Below are 17,457 nucleotides of genomic sequence, written 5' to 3'. Positions count from 1 at the left end.
AATGGTCCAAAACAGGGGTTCCCAACCTATTTTATGCCATGGAGACTTACCATTAACCAAGGAGTCTGTGGACCCCAGGTTGGGAATCACTGATCTAAAAGCGTTTTTGGAGACATAGACCTCAACTAATGTCCACAGTTCACAATTAATGTTGTGAATAACTTTGAGCACATAAACATTGCAACTATAAACAGATCAGTTATTGTTATGTTAAATGATATTATCCATCTATTCAGCAAACTTCCTTAAACTAAGCAACTTAAAAGCCAGCTTGTCTTATACAACCCATTGTCTTATACTCTTGTAATGTCCTGGTTCATATTTTTACTGTTAAGCTGTACGTATTTCATTCAGCAGTTCTGTAAGAGGAGTCTGTTCTGTTTTCAGCTTGTTTGGGTTATTGTTGAATAAGGGAGAGGAGGAACGTGTGCCATCCAATTAGGATGGTCGGATTAAGGGGAGGTTTCTCTGGTGAGGGGCACTAAGGTTGGGCTTGGAGCTTTTGTTTGAGAGGAGATGAAGAGAGAAGACGCTGCGGAAAACCGGTTGTAACATACAATCCAGTGGGAGACACGTTTGTTCGAGATGGATTGCAAACAATGTTTGGAAGGTGGTGTGTGCTTTCATGTTGACCGAGGGCCCAGTGTGTGAGTGACAGAGAAGTTCAAGATGAGCTCCAACTTGTGCACATTTGACAGTTTAATTAGAATGGGCCCCTTCCTTTTTGTTATTCTTTACTAACCCTTTAGTTAGGATTCATAAATATAATTCCTTTAATCATATGGAGTATACTGTCTGTTATTTCGTGGCATTAATTTGTAACAGGGTAACTAATGACACAGCATCCACATAAACCAGGGTTTGGGGTGGGATCGAGCGTGCCTCAATCTCATGAGTTTGGCAGGGCCAGAAGTTGTCTTCCCTGGACTTACGCAGCCAAGGAAACCAGAGTGCTTCACTCCACTCTTGAACAATAATACAGGTGTAGTGTGCTAGCATCTGCTTCCACAGACAGCGTCTGCAAAATACAGCTCGAACTGAGTTGAATTGACTTTATTTCTTACATTCTTCACATTCATGAGGAGTAAAAATCTTTACATTACATCTCCATCTGAATGCGGAATGTGCAATTTATGGTAATTTGTAATAAATAGCATGTACAGTACAATATACAACAGAGCAGTCAATATAGCTTAGAAATACAATTGTATCAGCTTGAATTAATCAGTCTGATGGCCTGGTGGAAGAAGCTGTCCCGGAGCCTGTTGGTCCTGACTTTAATGCTGCAGTACTGTCTCCTGGATGGTAGCAGCTGGAAGGGTTTGTGGTTGGGGTGACTCGGGTCTCCAATTATCCTACAGGCCCTTTGCACTCACCTGTCTTTGTAAACGTCCTGAATCATGGGAAGTTCACAACTACAGATGTGCTGGGCTGTCTGCACCACTCTCTGCAGAATCCAGCGATTGAGGAAGGTACAGTTCCCATTCCAGGCAGTGATGCAGCCAGTCAGGATGCTCTCAATTGTGCCCCTGTAGAAAGTCCTTAGCTTGTTTACAAAGCTGTGTTTTTTTCACTTCAAGCTGATTACTGCTTTCCATTTACACTTTAAGAACTGAAGACTGATTTCCATTGATGACCAGAAACTAAACAACTGTTAGCTTGAAGTTTACGATCTTTAGAAAGCAAAGTTAGCAAAAAACCCAAGAAATGAATATTAATAACACACAGATCTTTAAAAGTATGAAACTAGGTCAATAAGATGACTGGAAAACCACTTGGGATGCTTTCCTCTATTAGCCAAACCACAGCATTTATGAGACAACTCATATTCTGCAGATCACAGCTTGAGAAATACATACAGGTCTTATTGCTTTACTGCAAAGACATGACCAGACTGGAGAATATGTAAAGATGTTCAAGGACGGCATCAGAACAGGAAAAAATTAGGTAAGTGGACCAGTCAGTTCGATTGGCAACAACATCTCACCGACAATCACCATCAGCACAGGTGCACCATAAGGCTGTGTGCTTAACCCCTGCTCTACTCATTTTATACACATGACTGTGAGGCTAAGTACAGCTCCAATGGCATATATAAGTTTGCTGACTGTTGTTGGCCAAATCAATGGCGGTGACAAATCAGTATATAGGAGAGAGATTCAAAATCTGGCTGAGTGATGCCACAACAGAAACCTCTCACTCAATGTTAGCAAGACTAAGGAGCTGATTATTGACTTCAGGAGGAGGAAAATGAAGGTCCATGAGCCAGTTCTTGTTAGGTCAGAGGTGGCAAAGGTCAACAACTTTAAATTCTTCAGAGTTATCATTTCAGAGTATCTGTCCTGTTCCCAGCACACAAATGTAATTCCAATGAAAGCATGTCAGTGCCTCTACTTCCTTTTGAGTTGGCGAAGATTCGGCATGACATCTAAAACTTTGACAAATGTTCTATAGATTTGCGGTGGAGAGTATATTGACCTGTTGCATCACAGCCTGGTATGGAAACACCAGTGCCTTTCAATGGAAAATTTTACAAAAGGTCGTGAAGATGCCCAGTCCAGCACAGATAAAGCCCTCCCCACCATTGTGCACATCTACACGAAGTATTGTTGCAAAAAAGCATCATTCATCAAGGACACCCACCACCCAGGCCATATTCTCTTCTTGCTGATGCCATCAGGAAGAAGGTACAGGAGCCTACACCACCAAGTTCAGGAACAGTTATTACTACTGAACCATCAGACTCTTGAACCAGAGGGGATAACTTCACTCAACTTCACTCGCCCCATCACTGATCTATTCCCACAACCTATGGACTCACTTTCAAGGACTCTTCATTTCATGTTCTCAATACTTGTCACGAATAAACTTTACTCTGGCTTTCAGCCAGATACAGGTATTGATCTTAACTGACATTTTGATGACAAACTCTGCCGTTTTCATCAGGGATGATGCTTGGGCATGTCTAGTCCAGTGGTATTTACATCCCTCCTGATTGGTTAGTCCTCATCCAATCAGATTTTTGCTGCCCTACCTTGTTTACAATCGAATTCCAGTTCTTTCTTATAGCGAGACCTTCTTCTTTGTTAAAATTCTTTTCCTCTAATTTTATTTCAATGGCTTCCTTAACCAGATGATCCCAAAAGTCGTTGGCACGGCAAAGTAGTTTTGACAAATGACTAGACATGCCCGGGCACCATCCCTAATGAATATGGTAGAGTTTGTCAACGAAACATCGGTTAAAATCAATGCCTGTACCCAGTTGGAAGCATGAGAAGAGTTTATTTGTCTTATACACTGAGAAAGCACTGGATCCTTTTTCTCAATATTTAGTGTTTATTTATTTATTATATTATTACTTCCTCTTTTGTATTTGCACATTGGTTGTTGTTGGGTGCAGTCTTTAAATGATTATATTGTGTTTCTTGGACTTACTGTGTATGCCCGCAAGAAAATGAATCTTATGGCGAGATATATGAACTTTAATAATAAATTTGCTTTGAACTTAGTCTTAGCCAAGAGATAAAAATTATTGAGTGTACTCAGATAAAGTAACTTGTGTAAGGATTAGAGGGGTGATAAGTATTTTTCTTTAATCTGAGAGTAGAAGAGACTAGGAACATACTGCCTGAAACATATACAGGCAAAATCATCATCACATTTAAAATGTACTTGCATGTACAGTATATTTGTGGAGGAATGACTTCATGCTGGGAGTGGGATTAGGCTGCCTAGGTCTTTTTCAATTGGCATGGTCACAATAGACTAAATTAAATCCTTGGAAAGTGAAGGTGTGGGGACACTAATGGAAGATACCAAGCAAAACAAAGTGAAAAGGGTGGGAGTTTAATTAACATTTCTTGATCTGGTCAAGTTATAACTCTTCTCACTTTGTATCTAAGAACATGTTACACAACTCTACACCTGCCTCATTTCTGTATCTTCTAATCAAAGCCACAGTTGCAAAGTCCTTCTGCTCCTGACTATGCCTCACAGAAATTCCAGTGGTGGTTTTGCATCTGGAGCTGTCCTTACTCCTTGATATATGGGGTTTGTAAAAGATTAAATCCTTAGAAAGATGTGACATAGGATCAGAAGATGTAGAATCCTTGTGAGTAGAGTTAAGAAACTGCAAGGGTAGAAAGACCCTGATGGGAGTTACTTACAGACTTCTGGACAGTAGCCAGGATGTGAGGTTCAAATTACAATGGGAGATAGAAAAGACTTGTAAAAAATGTGATGTTACTTTCCCTTCCTGAAGGCCACAACTAATTCTTTGGTCCTACTGATGTTGAGTGCAAGGTTATTGCTGTGACTTAATTCAAGCTGCTGATCTATCTCGCTCCTGTACACCTTTCATCACCATCTGAAGTTCTGTCAACAATAGTTGTGTCATCGGCAAATTTATATATGGCGTTTGAGATGTGCCTAACCAAACAATGGCTATACTACTTACTGCTGACCCTCCGAATCCCATTAATGGTACTTACTGGGTTTGTGGCCAACAGCTGCTAGGGATACCCCTTCTAAAATGGGATCTTTGGCTTGAAAGTTGGTTTGGTTGTTGTACTCTAGTGCCATAAATGTACCACCCGTTCACCCTCTCTCTACATCCTACTGTGTGGGGCTGCCATCAAAAGACAATGGAGACTGAATGTATCTGGATTGTAGTGTTCCTTTTCTGGGAACCTGCCAGATTGGCTTATGAAAGCATTAACATGGCTTCAGCACTGCAGGAGAGACTGGCTACCAACACAGCCTTAGCATTACATGATATGAGCCAGGCCATCAATGACATTACTGCCAAAATTCAGGCACTGTGGACTCTCATAATTGACTAGCACTAGACATTCTGTTGTCTATGAGAGGTTGTACTTATGCCATTATTAGCCAGGAATGTTGCCAACTGTCCCTGATGAAATTGTTACAGTGTTGCAGAGACTCTGCATTATTGAAATTCAGTAAGATTTATGTTGTTCTCTACAGGACAAGAGGAGGGAATGTGGAAATTGCGATAAGGCAAGGATAGCCTGGGGGAGTTGTAGTCAAGCAAGACCTTTGAAGTGAAACAGCAGCAGTATGTACTCAAGCCAGACTTTTCCAGAAAGGTCTTGCTAAAACATAGGATTCCTTTACACAATAGGGGATAAGCAAGCTAACTATAATGTAAGGATGTGAAACATACACAACAACTAAGACACAATTGTCTTTACAAACTTCAAAATATCAGTGGCTGTCTACTTGAAGTTTCAATTGGCTTTTAGCATCTCTATTGTGAATGGTGATTGATCTTGCAAATAAGGAATTCAAACATATACAATTTACCAAACAATCAATTGTAACCGCTAAGCCAATTCTGCATAAAATAGCAATTTTCTGTCCTGACTTCAGAAGTGGGGTGTATTTTAAAAATCTAGAAATAAATAAGCTGATTGTAATTAAATGCTAAGCAACTGAACTGTTTTAAATATCTGACAGACAGACATACTTTATTGATCCCAAGGGAAATTGGGTTTCATTACAGTCACACCAACCAAGAATAGTGTAGAAATATAGCAATATTAAAAAACCATAAATAATTAAATAATAATGTTAATTATGCCAAGTGGAAATAAGTCCAGGACCAGCCTATTGGCTCAGGGTGTCTGACACTCTGAGGGAGGAGTTGTAAAGTTTGATGGCCACAGGTAGGAATGACTTCCTATGATGCTCAGTGTTGCATCTACCTAATTCAATCACATACTGATGAACTTACAGATCTTTTCTAAGTGAGTTCACTCCTGCATGTACACGGTTTACTGTTAAATGCACTGCAGCAGTTCAGAATTTACAATAAAGAGAAACACTGGTTCAAGAAGGTGGCCAAATACTATCTACTCAGAGCAACTTGAGATGGACAGCAAATGCCATTCCAATGATTTTCACTTGTGTCTTGAAAAAATAAACGCTTCAATTTTGTTTCCCCTGATATAATAATTAATATTCGGGACCTTTGCCATTAGCTGTTGGTCACTGCACCACAGTGGAAATTCAGAAAATGCTGTACATAGAAATAAAAAGAAATCAGTGATAGCCTCCATCCTGAAGAGCAGAAAGCCTGCTTCCAAGACTTGCAATCAGAGACACTGTGGAAACATGTTGGCAATTAGTCCTAATCTTCCAAGAGTCAAAAAAATATTTTCTTGTGCCATAGACACGCTTAATGTGTGGAATGTATTATACCTGAGACTATTTGTTTCTATACAATGGATTAAAGGCTTTTCTTAAATAAGTATTTCTTATAAATGCTACATTTAGCTTCAACATTATTTTCCTAATTCACTTTGATTGGGTAAATTAAAAAAACTGTTAATTCAAATTTCTCTTTGAATATATATTTATATTTAATTAAAACTTTGAATTTAAAAGTAAAATATGACACAAATATATTAAGCAACAAGTATGGTGATCATTACGTCATTCTGCAGTCATATCACCCAACAGAAAATAATTCAGGGCTTTTAAAGTAAGTCTTGCACTACTTCAAGATGTAGTTGTTAAAGGCACAGTCATATCTTTAGTGTGCATTTCCAATTAATGGCCTAACTCAGATGATAACGAGGTGCTATAGATGTAAAGCCAGTGTCTATTAAAATATTCTGGTAGGACAACAGGTGTATGGAAATATACCTCAGAGCTATTTGGTTTATCAGTTAACTAATATCTTGGATGGGAATTTTAGAAAGCAGTCAGGATTACATTAAGTATGTAGGCTTCTTCCGTGCCACTTTTAATGTGACCATAACATGTAACTGAAAATACTTAAATAACACAATGATTTAAGATACATGTCAGCACCTCTCCATAGTACTGCTTTTAGGAGCCATGAATTGCTTTCTCTGTTGATGCTGTGGCTTTAACAGGCGAATTCCCACAAATAATTGTTTGTAAACTGATCAATCAGAGCACATCTGTCAACAGTAAATGGAAACTTTGGCCTACGCCAGAGGGAGTACTTTGAAATTATTTCCTATACATGTATTTAAATAATACAGAACGAAATGTGGCATCTGCAGTATTACAATACTAGGTTCATATTAGTCGCATATATTTTTAAAACTATATTTTCAATGCGTGTAAATTAGGACGCATATGCACATCAACGCACACAAAATGCTGGAGGTAACATCGATGGAAAAAAGTAAACAGTCGACGTTTCGGGCCGAGACTGGAAAAAAGATGAACGTATCCGTATGTTGTGCTTTGCTGCCAGACTGTGGTGAGAAGAAATTACTCAGTTTCCCAAATAATGTCAACACGGTGTGAACATTTCCAGAAATGAATGGGCACACACACACACAAAATAACGGGCGAGGAAAGGTGATTAAATAGAAGCAATTAGCCTATGCTAACAAGAGTTGCGGAAGAAACAGGTATTTTGATATATTTTCGTTCTTTGCATTGTAATGTTACACCCGGATCAGCGTCTTGTCATAGTCAAATGTAATTGAATGGAATTGGAGGGCTCAGAGAATACTTTGTAATTCCGAATTTAATTTGTTTTCATTGGAGGAAGGCAAAACTGGGAATGAGGTCCCTCGAGAAGTAAGACTACGGAATATTGTAATTTAGCCTCTAGATCAAGTTACAATTTGGCTACCGATAAGTAAAGTGAAACTGCACACGGAAAGAAAATCTGGAGCCGGACTCAATGACTGCGATTCTACTGCACCTCGCAGAGGTCGACCGAAGCCAAGGGACAGGTTACAGCTCCGTCTCCTCCAGGACCCCAGATAGAACGGGAAGAGAGAATCAACCAGTTAACGATATTTAGTATGATTGTGTCAGGCCGTTTTAATATTGTAACAAACTTGTTGGTAGCGTTCTCGATAATTGAATAAAACTGCAGCTATTCATATCTATAGTATTCTCTGATTATCTCTCGGTTGCTGACTCCAAATGACTACAAGAAATCTGTAGGGAAGAAAATCGCTGACGTGAAAATGCGCAATTATCAATAAATAATTTAATCCACTTTCACTTAACGCAGTAAATATTGCTTCGCTTTCGACGCTACATGTTTAGCAAAACTCGTAAGCTAAACTTGGCTGATTTGTGGCTGAAACGCATTCTAATTCCAAATGCGTAACATAACAAGGGATAGGCCAGCAGTAGGATCCTTCCCACTAACATCACAGCGACAGGAGGCACCAAGGCTTTGATTGACAGGTGCTTAGAAACTCCCCCGTTCACAAAACCAACTCCGTTTCATGTTTCCCTGGGTTTGCTCACGCACTCTAACCACTTTTACAACATATCTTGTTATCGGGGTGTAGTTACAATGTGGCTCAACCGTTAGTGTGACCGTCCCGACCGTATGTCTACATACGCGGCCTCAAGACAACCCAACTCAACTAATCGCTTGGGACACTCCAACCCGCCAGGGATCGATTTTCTCTCCAAATCCAACGTCACCCAACTCGCGATGATGCCTGAGTCACCACAACCTTTTCTGGCTGGAAGAGCTTTCTCAGCCTGCAATCTGTTTAGTAACAAACCGAGTGACTTGGGACGTTCACTGTGGGTCTATCATCGCCCGATAAAACTGGACTTCCAATTTAAGAATCCCTCTGGCACACCCCGAAGCTACCGAACTACCCACTGATTACTTCTTTTAAAATTCCCGCCCCGTACTGTATAAATTCATTAATTTATTTCAGGCAATTTTCATCTCCATTGGCTCGACAGGGAATGACGTGCAGCACAACAAAGGTGGAGTTGGAAATTAAATAAAAATGTAGCAAAGAAGAAAGCTGCGGCTCGGTGTTATATTGTAATAGCTGCACTTCACTGCAACTAACTATTCAACACTGGCAATTAGTCCGGGGATAGACAGCACTCTGGCCGCAGCGGAGCGAGGAGTGCCAGCTTTCGTTATTTTAACATTTCTCAAGAATAACAAACTTCGCCTCAAAACTTTTACTTATTATAGAAAGATATCTTGTTGTCTTTTTCTTAAAAAAACAAAATCCTTCCGCCTTCCTTCACTGTACGTTGCTTCTCGGCTGTTAAAATTGCTGGTGGCTGGGGCCGCTTTTTGCCGAGACAGCAGCCGAATTCAGCGGGCTCGCTAAAGCAAAAATAGTCGGAGAAGCATAAGGGGGATGGGGGAAGGAGCTGATCCGGAAAAAGGGGATTGGAGAGGTCGGAAGTATCGCGAAGCATGCCGGCTCTCAACGGGGACTAGAAAGCGTCCACGCCCGGGGCCAGCGCCGTGGATCTGGCGAAGGTTCAGCCCAGGCTCGCCTTGTTTTGCAAGACGCTTAGACGGAAGGTAAGGTGGTTTTAAAAATCTGTCAGAGAAAAAATAAACCGTATATTTTATCGAAAAAGAATTAAAACACGTATTAAAACAATGTCGAAAGAGCCGGGTGTGTGCTCCGCTCCTGAAAGAGGTGAGCGAGGAGAGAATGCGAGCGGGGGTTCGGCATGGGGCTGTGCCGAGATGGTTGCGCCGTGGAGCCGCCTCTTGTCGACAGCAGCAGGAAGCTGGTTGGCTCTAGTGGCCGCGCCAGTGCAGGGGCTCGTTGTCTCGGATTCATTCCCTCGGTTCCGGCCCCTTTTGTCTTCCGCTGCTCTCTCTGCTTGGCTCCCATTTTACCGCGTCTCTCTCTTCAAGCAGAGTGCGAGGCTCCCGGGCTGGGTGAGTGACTGTCCGCCCGCTAAAACCAACCTTGAGCTTTTAGTCTTTTTTTCATTTTATTTTTCTACCCTCTTTATATACGTCTATATATAAATATCTACATACATGTAGATCTACGGGATCGTCTCATATTTGTTCGGTTCACTCGGATTTTTTATTTACAAAAATATTTAATATAACTAAAATTTTAGTTCGATTATTTACTTTTATTCTTTTTTTTAGAAAAAAAAGGGCTACGCTTTTGTATTTGCTGTTTTAATTTCATGCCTATTTTTTCCGTGGCGGGTTTGTGCCGCGTTGTAGCCCGGGCTGTGGCGCTCACATGGCGGACCAAGTCCTTCGTCCATTCCGGGCTGCGTTGGCTCTCAATCCATCGCAAATTTTGGTCGCCCGTGTGGAAGTGGAGACGATCAGTAGCTGAAAAGCGATTGTTAATGAAATTTCCTGATTGATTTCAGTTGCTAAATTCGAGATTAAAAAAAATTAAATTAGCGATTTTTTAAAACTTAAAATTCGTTCGAATTTTATTTTCGTTTTTAAAAAGCGTTACATTTTAATATTTCGCATCAAATGTAACAAAAAATTAGTTTGTTCGGGGTTTTCTCGATAGTTAGGGTAGGGAAAGACACTGCGCCGAGCCCTGATAACATGGCCGTGCGGCTGCGAAATACAGCCGCAACTCGGACGCCATGACTGGGACAAGAAGAGAGCCACGCGTCGGGCCGAGCCTCCGGGGGCAGCGGCTGGAGGATGAGGGGGCGGCGCTGAGCTCGGAGCGCTTGCCTGGTGTTTGGTGCATTGAGGCGGGGGGGGGGGGGTGAAGTTTGCAGAGGGGAGACAAGGAGCGGCTCTGTGCCGTCGAGGAGCTGGGTTGGGGCGGATGAGAAGACGACGGGGGAAGAGAGGAGACGCTTTTCGCCCTTGCCTTTCGTCATCGTATTTTTTTTCCTCCCCCTCCCACTCCCCACCGAGGAGTTGCTGTTACTGCCGACCCGAGATACACGCTCCCCTCCCCGGCCACAGTTGCAGCGCATTCCCGAGTCTCCGATGCTTGCTTTCTCTTTTGTCCGCTTCGTGCAGCGCCGCTCCTGCCCTGGACTCAAGCTGCGACTGGGCGGTGTTCTACAGAGCAGCTGCTCCGAGCTGTTGCACTCGCTGATACTAGAGGGAAAAAGGAGGAAAAGGAAGAGGAGGGAGGGGAGACGTAAGCACTGGGGGATTGACTAGAGTGGCATGCGATAGAGACACGCGCAGGGGGGAGATGGCTGTTGCAGTTTTGGTCTTGTGGTACAGCCTAATCTGGTCTCTCTCGCTTCTACGCAGGTAGTTGGTGGACTCGAAGAATAGTGTGTTTCTGTCGAGCAGAATGAACGGAGAGACAGCAATGGCAGAAACTACTGAAGTGAGCGATGCTAAAGAAGGTGAGTTAAATGGAGGCGAGGTTGCCCGTTGAGAACGGACTATAAGAATTGAGTTTTCCCAAACATTTACATTCTTATCCAGATAGTGGTATTTTCAAAGCTTTTTATTTGTAAAATGGAGAACTCATTTTTTCAAGTTACCATTGCAGAAAATTTCTTCTTTCCTTCATTCCAAATTGCAATTTTGATCAGGTAGCGCTAAAGCAATATTTATAGTATAAATTACATACTTTGAAAACTGACAGCCATGTTCAGCCATTGTGAGTATTCTTCATTAAACATTTTGAAACATCAAAGAAAGAATAATTAGAGGAGTAGGGTGGCAAGGGAAAAAATTAAGCCCTGATTATATTTTGACTGAGATGCTAGGAGTGATGCATTTATCATATACAATAAATCATATGGATGTAGAGCACTGAGTTTCCCTTGGTATTATGACAGCTAACATCTAATATCATGCAATGTAATTTAGATATTGTGTGATTATCTTGATTTTCTTTTTTTGTCTTTGGGTTTTAACTTTGTTTCAGCCAAAAATATAATTTGTTGGTGGCCATGTTGTATAATGTGATGGTCACATTCTCTGTTGGTCACATTGGGGTTTTAAATGATGTTCCAAGCTTTCTATTGAGAGAATAACTATAATTTCTATGTCTTCTATTATCTGTTTTTGCTGTTTTTTGTAATCAAGGACAGAGAACCAGCAATGGGAGAAAATGTTTCATTTGTTGCATCACATTTCAAAAAGTACTTGCATTCCATGCCCAAGTTAAATTAAGAATAGATTAATTTTTGATCTGAAACTATTCCAAAGCTTAGTTTTAAATCATGTCCCCAGCATCATTTTTGAGTGACAGAGCTTTACAACTAAATGTTAGGGATTATGTGGGGTTAGCATCCAGCTGAAATATTGCAGTATCTCAGAATACTGGTAATAAGCATCTATTTGTCTACTGTTTTAATATTAATCATTGGTGTGCAAGGTACGACTGAATTTGGGAATGTCACTTGAGAGTCATGTTGATTCAAAGAGGATTCAATTTTCCTTCTGTCTTTTCAGTCCTACAGTCCAGGACCAAAGTCATTAGCTGATTATTTAACAAATGCAATTTTGAATCCAGAGTGCTAAGTATCAAGAGTTTTCGTAAACAGCATGGTGAATGGATCAAGTTTCTTGGCATCATCCTCCTGAGCACAGCACGGACACTCCATGTAGCACCGACTCTTAGTTCCACTCACCATGAGTGGTACTACAACAGGAATCATTGGTGATTTTGATAGCATCAATAAAATTGCAGATCAAGCTGTGTGTTTTAATATCTAGTTTTATGTACATGTGTTCTGTTAGTCTTATAAAGTTCAGGAGATTATTTTTATTTTCAAACAAGTATTGTGCCTTTTTGGCCATAGTTTTCCTTTTCAGCTGAATCTGTAACAGGTTTGGTCACTTTCACTGGTTGACATACAGAGAATCTCAATCCATGGTGCAGCCACTACAGTTTTGTGTTTTTTTTTTAAAAAGGCATGCCATTGGGAGATTTAATAACTTTCATGGCTCAGCTTTTCAGTCAATAATTGAGGTTATTTTTGAAGTAAAGTGTAGCTTCTGTTAACCGTGCACGTTAAAGGTGGGAATTGGTCGTTACTGTTCCACCTTTCCCTGCTCCGGAAATTTTATGACGGTGCCATCTCACACATGGAACTCGGCAAGAAAATGTTCAGGTTTGTTCATTCTATGAATGTTTAATGCCTGGATTACTGTTGGGCAATGAATGTGAAGAACTTAATTTAATTCCTTCAGATTTTGTGTATTCAAGGTTTGTTCATGTTTCATATTTGCCCATTATTTGGAATTTGGTTTACTGTTTTTAACGTGCCATTTTCTGGCACTCAGTAAGTATTCTTCAAGATGTTCCAGTTCCCCTGTAGAGAGCACCATGTTGTTTGGATTTCTTATCTGTGATAAATGCCAAAGCCTAGTATCATGAAGGCCTGTGCATGGCCATTTGCTATTAACCTATTGTAATGTGGACTCTGGATGCTGTTCGGCATGGCAGAATGTAAGTCGCCATCATCCAATGTTTGGGGTGTAGTTTGCTAGGGGATGGCAGTTTCTATGTAAACAATTTTGGTGGGTTAGAGCGAGTCGCACTGGAGACTCACGTGAAAACATTTTTCATTATTGGCATGCAAAGTGCCTTTATATTTTTGTTGCGGTGGGATTCAACCTTGCCACGTGTGGTTAAGTCTCAGATAACTAGCTATCTCTGAATGTTACTGTGTGGCGAGTGGCCAAGTGGTTAAGGTGTTGGACTACCGATCTGACGGTCGTGAGTTCAAGCCTCAGCCGAGGCAGCGTGCTGTGTCCCTGAGCAAGGCACTTAACCACACACTGCTCCAGTCCACCCAGCTGAAAATGGGTACCAGCAAAATGCTGGGGGTTAACCTCGCGATAGACTGGCGTCCTATCAGGAGTGGGGGGGGGGGGGGGGGAGGGAGTCTCAGTCGCTTCACACTATGGAAACCAGCTTAAGCACCGGCCTGATGAGCCTGCCAGGCTTGGGACAGACTTCAACTTTAACTCTTTAACTATTTGAGACAGTGGAGAGAGGAGTCCAGATTTTTGAATTAGCACATGAGTGAATTATTAGCCAAGATCATCTATATGTTTATTGGTAGAATCAAAAATGAGCATATAAGTCATTTGGTGTGCTCAACTGGGGAGAAATATTCTCAGATAATGTTTGCTTCCTCTTCCTCTGCATTTGGGAAAGGCTAAAGAAAGATGTTGGAAACCTAGAGAGATACTTGGAGGGGGTCAATGTTAAGAATAGAGAGGATTAAAAGGAAGTTATCAATGTGTGCATTATACCAACTACCATCTGCTGAGAAGAATGGCATTTGGTGAATAGGAAAATTGGCTGAGTTTAATGTTGAAAGCAGTTTTCTACATTCTCCAGCAGCAATGCATTAGGCCAGAGTCCTGTACTTAATGCACCCAAAAAAATACCTTATTAAATCAATAACCTCCTGGTCCAATAGGGGGAGAAGTGTGGACTCATTAATTTCCAGCAAGTCAACTTTGCTAAGTAGTTTAGAAACCCAAATGAAAATGTGTACACAACTCTATTGCAGCCACAATGCTTAAAAAGCTGAAAATGCACAGTCAATGATCAATTTGATGGAATACAACCTGGCTCAAAATCACTGGTCAGGAAAGTTTGTAAGGAGGTCGACAGTCAGCAGTAGTGAATCAAGATAAAAGGGAAAACATAATTTTATGTTAAGCTGGAAGAGGTGGTTGAGCTTTAATGAGCCATTAAAGATGAGGGGATATGCCATGGACCCCAGGTTTGAAACCCCCGGCCTAGACTGTTTTGTCTTACTGCTCACCATTCTATGGAGCTGGTGGAAAGCAATCCTTGTTCAAAAATAATAAAGTTGGGTAACTTGCAGGCAAAGCATCTGGGCACATTGTAGCTTCTTGCAGTGACTAAGCTGAATGGGAAGCTGTGAAATTCCATCATCAAGAGGTTTAGAATATGTTGGGCTATTTCACCTTTTTCTGGCATTCAAGAAGAAAGTGAGTTGGGGAGTGAAGTGTGACCAGAGTTGAGAATGGAGGTTGGTTAACTACAACTATTGGGCAGGAGATTTGGGAGAAATTATCAGTGGCAGGTGGTGAGTTAAAATAGTTTTAACAGGATGTGAAATGTTAAAAGGATCAAATTTGGGTTTGGAAGCTGAATAAAGGTGCACTGGATGGGATGGTATTTTTTTTTTGAAGAGCATCACCAGTGAGGTTGGACACAGTCAGGGAGTGATAGATGGGAATGGTCATGGTGATGGTAAGTCGTGTCATTGAATGGGTAGGTGAGAAGCTGGGATTTGAGGTGAATGCAAAGGATGCAGGGAGGGGGATTGTGGAATGGGGAAAGAAATGGGTGAGCATGTATACAACCAGCAAGATGGGGGATGGGAGATTATCTATCTATCTATCGATCTATCGATCTATCTATCTATCCCCTTCAATAAATGCTAAACTAGCAGCTCTCGGGCTGAGACCTCTTGTGTGTAGCAAAATAAAATGCAAGTGTTGTCAAATTAATTGAATGACATTTGGGTCATTTTGTTTATGCAAGTGTTGGCAACAGCTGACTCAGTTTTGTTCTTGAGCCTGGAAACGCCTCCTTTATAGGCTGGTTCATTTGAAGGCAACTTCAATCTACACTTCCAAGAAACATTTGTGTTTTTATAGTTGTGGGAAAAGGTGAGCTTAAATGTATTTTAAATGTGTGAAGTTACACAGGTAATAGCTTGGATTGTAAGGATCGATGATAGATTCTTGATTGGTATGGGAAAAACTCACATCTTAAAATTGTAAATTTGTGTTGGTGACTAGGTAGCTATCATTTGGATGTCTAAGTCAAACCGTAACATGGATCTAAAGGGAGTGGGTCGCAATATGTTACATGGAGAACAACAAAAAGGCTTGTGTTTAATTAAAACTAGCAGCTTCACTGTTGCTGTCCTTTCCACACAACACAGCTGATGGCTGATTAGAATATTGAGTCATATGCATGAATCTGATTTGTGTGAATTCTAGATCTGACCCTTCAATAAGCACAAAATGAAACAAGGTTTTTTTTTCCCTAAAGTAATAGGAAATACTGACCCGCAGCTTAAGTTTCATACAAGGACAAAGAGAATAGCAATTTTCATAACTCCATTGTCTCAGATCTATACTTGTTTTTTGAGTAGTCCAGAATTTTGCTTGGTAGTTCCTTGTGATATTGGTGGAAGCCATTTGGCCCATTGAGTCTGTGTCACCAATTCCATTTTCCCCACTGATACTCCCTGAAGGCTATTTTTGTGGTATTCCCATCAAAACCCCTGGAAACTCAGTCACCAATCAACATTCTAACCAGGATTTCCTTTGTGGGTGAAAACTGGTACATCCAGAGGAAATCCACGCAATCACAAGAAGAAAACAGAAGTACCACACAGCAGTAAAAATAAATACAGTCAGTCTGTTGGGGCTTTGGAGCAGTAGCTGTATAACCAAGCTCTGGTTGGTTGATCTAGATAGGGCTTTATTGCTACAGGCTGCTCCTTTCTTGCAATCCCTACACGGGGTTTGTCTAACACATTGCTCTTAAGAATAGTTTTCTTCCCTCTTTTTTTAAAAAACAATCCATAAAGTTGTGGATGATTGTTAAGACAAAATAATACAATGCCCCTGTGTTCTCTATGTAACATTGTGGTCCCCTCTCTTCAGATGCACATTATGGTTTGCCTTAGATATCAGCATGATGGCTGCTTTGCCACCAACATGAAAATTCACAATTTAAAAAATATATAATGTTTTTCCTGTACCAGTGAAGAATCTGCCATTGATGCTTACAATCCAACATGGTACCATGGCCTCCTCTACTGTCAAGATGAAGCCACGCTCAGGTTGGAGGAACAACACCTTGTATACCGGCTGGGTAGCCTCCAATCTGATGGCATGAACATTGACTTCTCTAACTTCCGTTAATGCCCCTCCTCCCCTTCTTACCCCATCCCTGATATATTAAGTTTTTTACCCCTCCCCTTTTTTCTTTCTCTCTCTGCCTATCACTCTGCCTATTCTCCATCTCCCTCTGGTGTTCCCCTCCCCCTTTCTTTCTCCTTAGGCCTCCCGTCCCATGATCCTTTCCCTTCTCCAGCTCTGTATCCCTTTTGCCAATCACCTTTCCAGCTCTTAGCTTCACCCCACCCCCTCCGGTCTTCTCCTATCATTTTGCATTTTCCTGTCCCCCTCCCACTTTCAAATCTTTCCTTTCAGTTAGTCCTAACGAAGGGTCTCGGCCTGAAATGTCGACAGCGCTTCTCCCTATAGATGCTGCCTGGCCTGCTGCGTTCCACCAGCATTTTGTGTGTGTTGCTTGAATTTCCAGCATCTGCAGATTTCCTTGTGTCTGCATTTAAACTCATCATTCTCCATAAATATAAAAATGCAAATATTTCTTCAAAGTGTAGATAAAAGCATGATTTACACTTGTCCGCATTAAATTGGAGCTTTAAGTCTAAAAAGAAATGTTTTCATTCTATTAGTTTTTAATCTATGATTAATGTACACATAAAAACCCAAGGACATTTGTGAGCCTTACAAAACTGATTTTCTTCTTCCCAGTAACTGCACTGATTCTCCACTCAGAATACTTTTAGGAAATTTGTGTGTGCCTCTCTGGTTGTGCTTTGCAATGTGGTGCAGAGCCTGAGCACCTGACAGTGTTTCTACAATGTTGAGGGAGTCTTAGGATCAGGATCTGGAGGTAAATGGTATTTCCAAGTTGAGACAGCATATGA

General features: G+C 41.1%; 1 protein-coding gene across 5 annotated transcripts in view; it reads left to right on the top strand.

Annotated features, from left to right (window-relative positions):
* The first annotated feature begins 9,162 nt into the window (after window positions 1–9,162).
* Window positions 9,163–17,457, top strand: part of ubtf (upstream binding transcription factor) — a 55,422-nt gene continuing 47,127 nt past the window's right edge. For 4 of the 5 annotated variants that reach the window (XM_073071699.1, XM_073071698.1, XM_073071697.1 and 1 more), the window contains exons 1-2: window positions 9,551–9,682; window positions 11,006–11,103. In XM_073071699.1, the coding sequence (XP_072927800.1) occupies window positions 11,049–11,103 (55 nt within the window). In that variant the 5' untranslated portion in view covers window positions 9,551–9,682; window positions 11,006–11,048. Of the gene's footprint in view, window positions 9,314–9,550; window positions 9,683–11,005; window positions 11,104–17,457 lie in introns of those variants that run through there. The other variant, XM_073071696.1, reaches the window with a different exon arrangement.

This window comes from Hemitrygon akajei, chromosome 18, assembly GCF_048418815.1.
Source record: "Hemitrygon akajei chromosome 18, sHemAka1.3, whole genome shotgun sequence".
NCBI lineage: Eukaryota > Metazoa > Chordata > Chondrichthyes > Myliobatiformes > Dasyatidae > Hemitrygon > Hemitrygon akajei.
The sequence above is the reverse complement of the archived record's forward strand: the minus strand, read 5'-3'. Positions and strand labels throughout refer to the sequence as shown.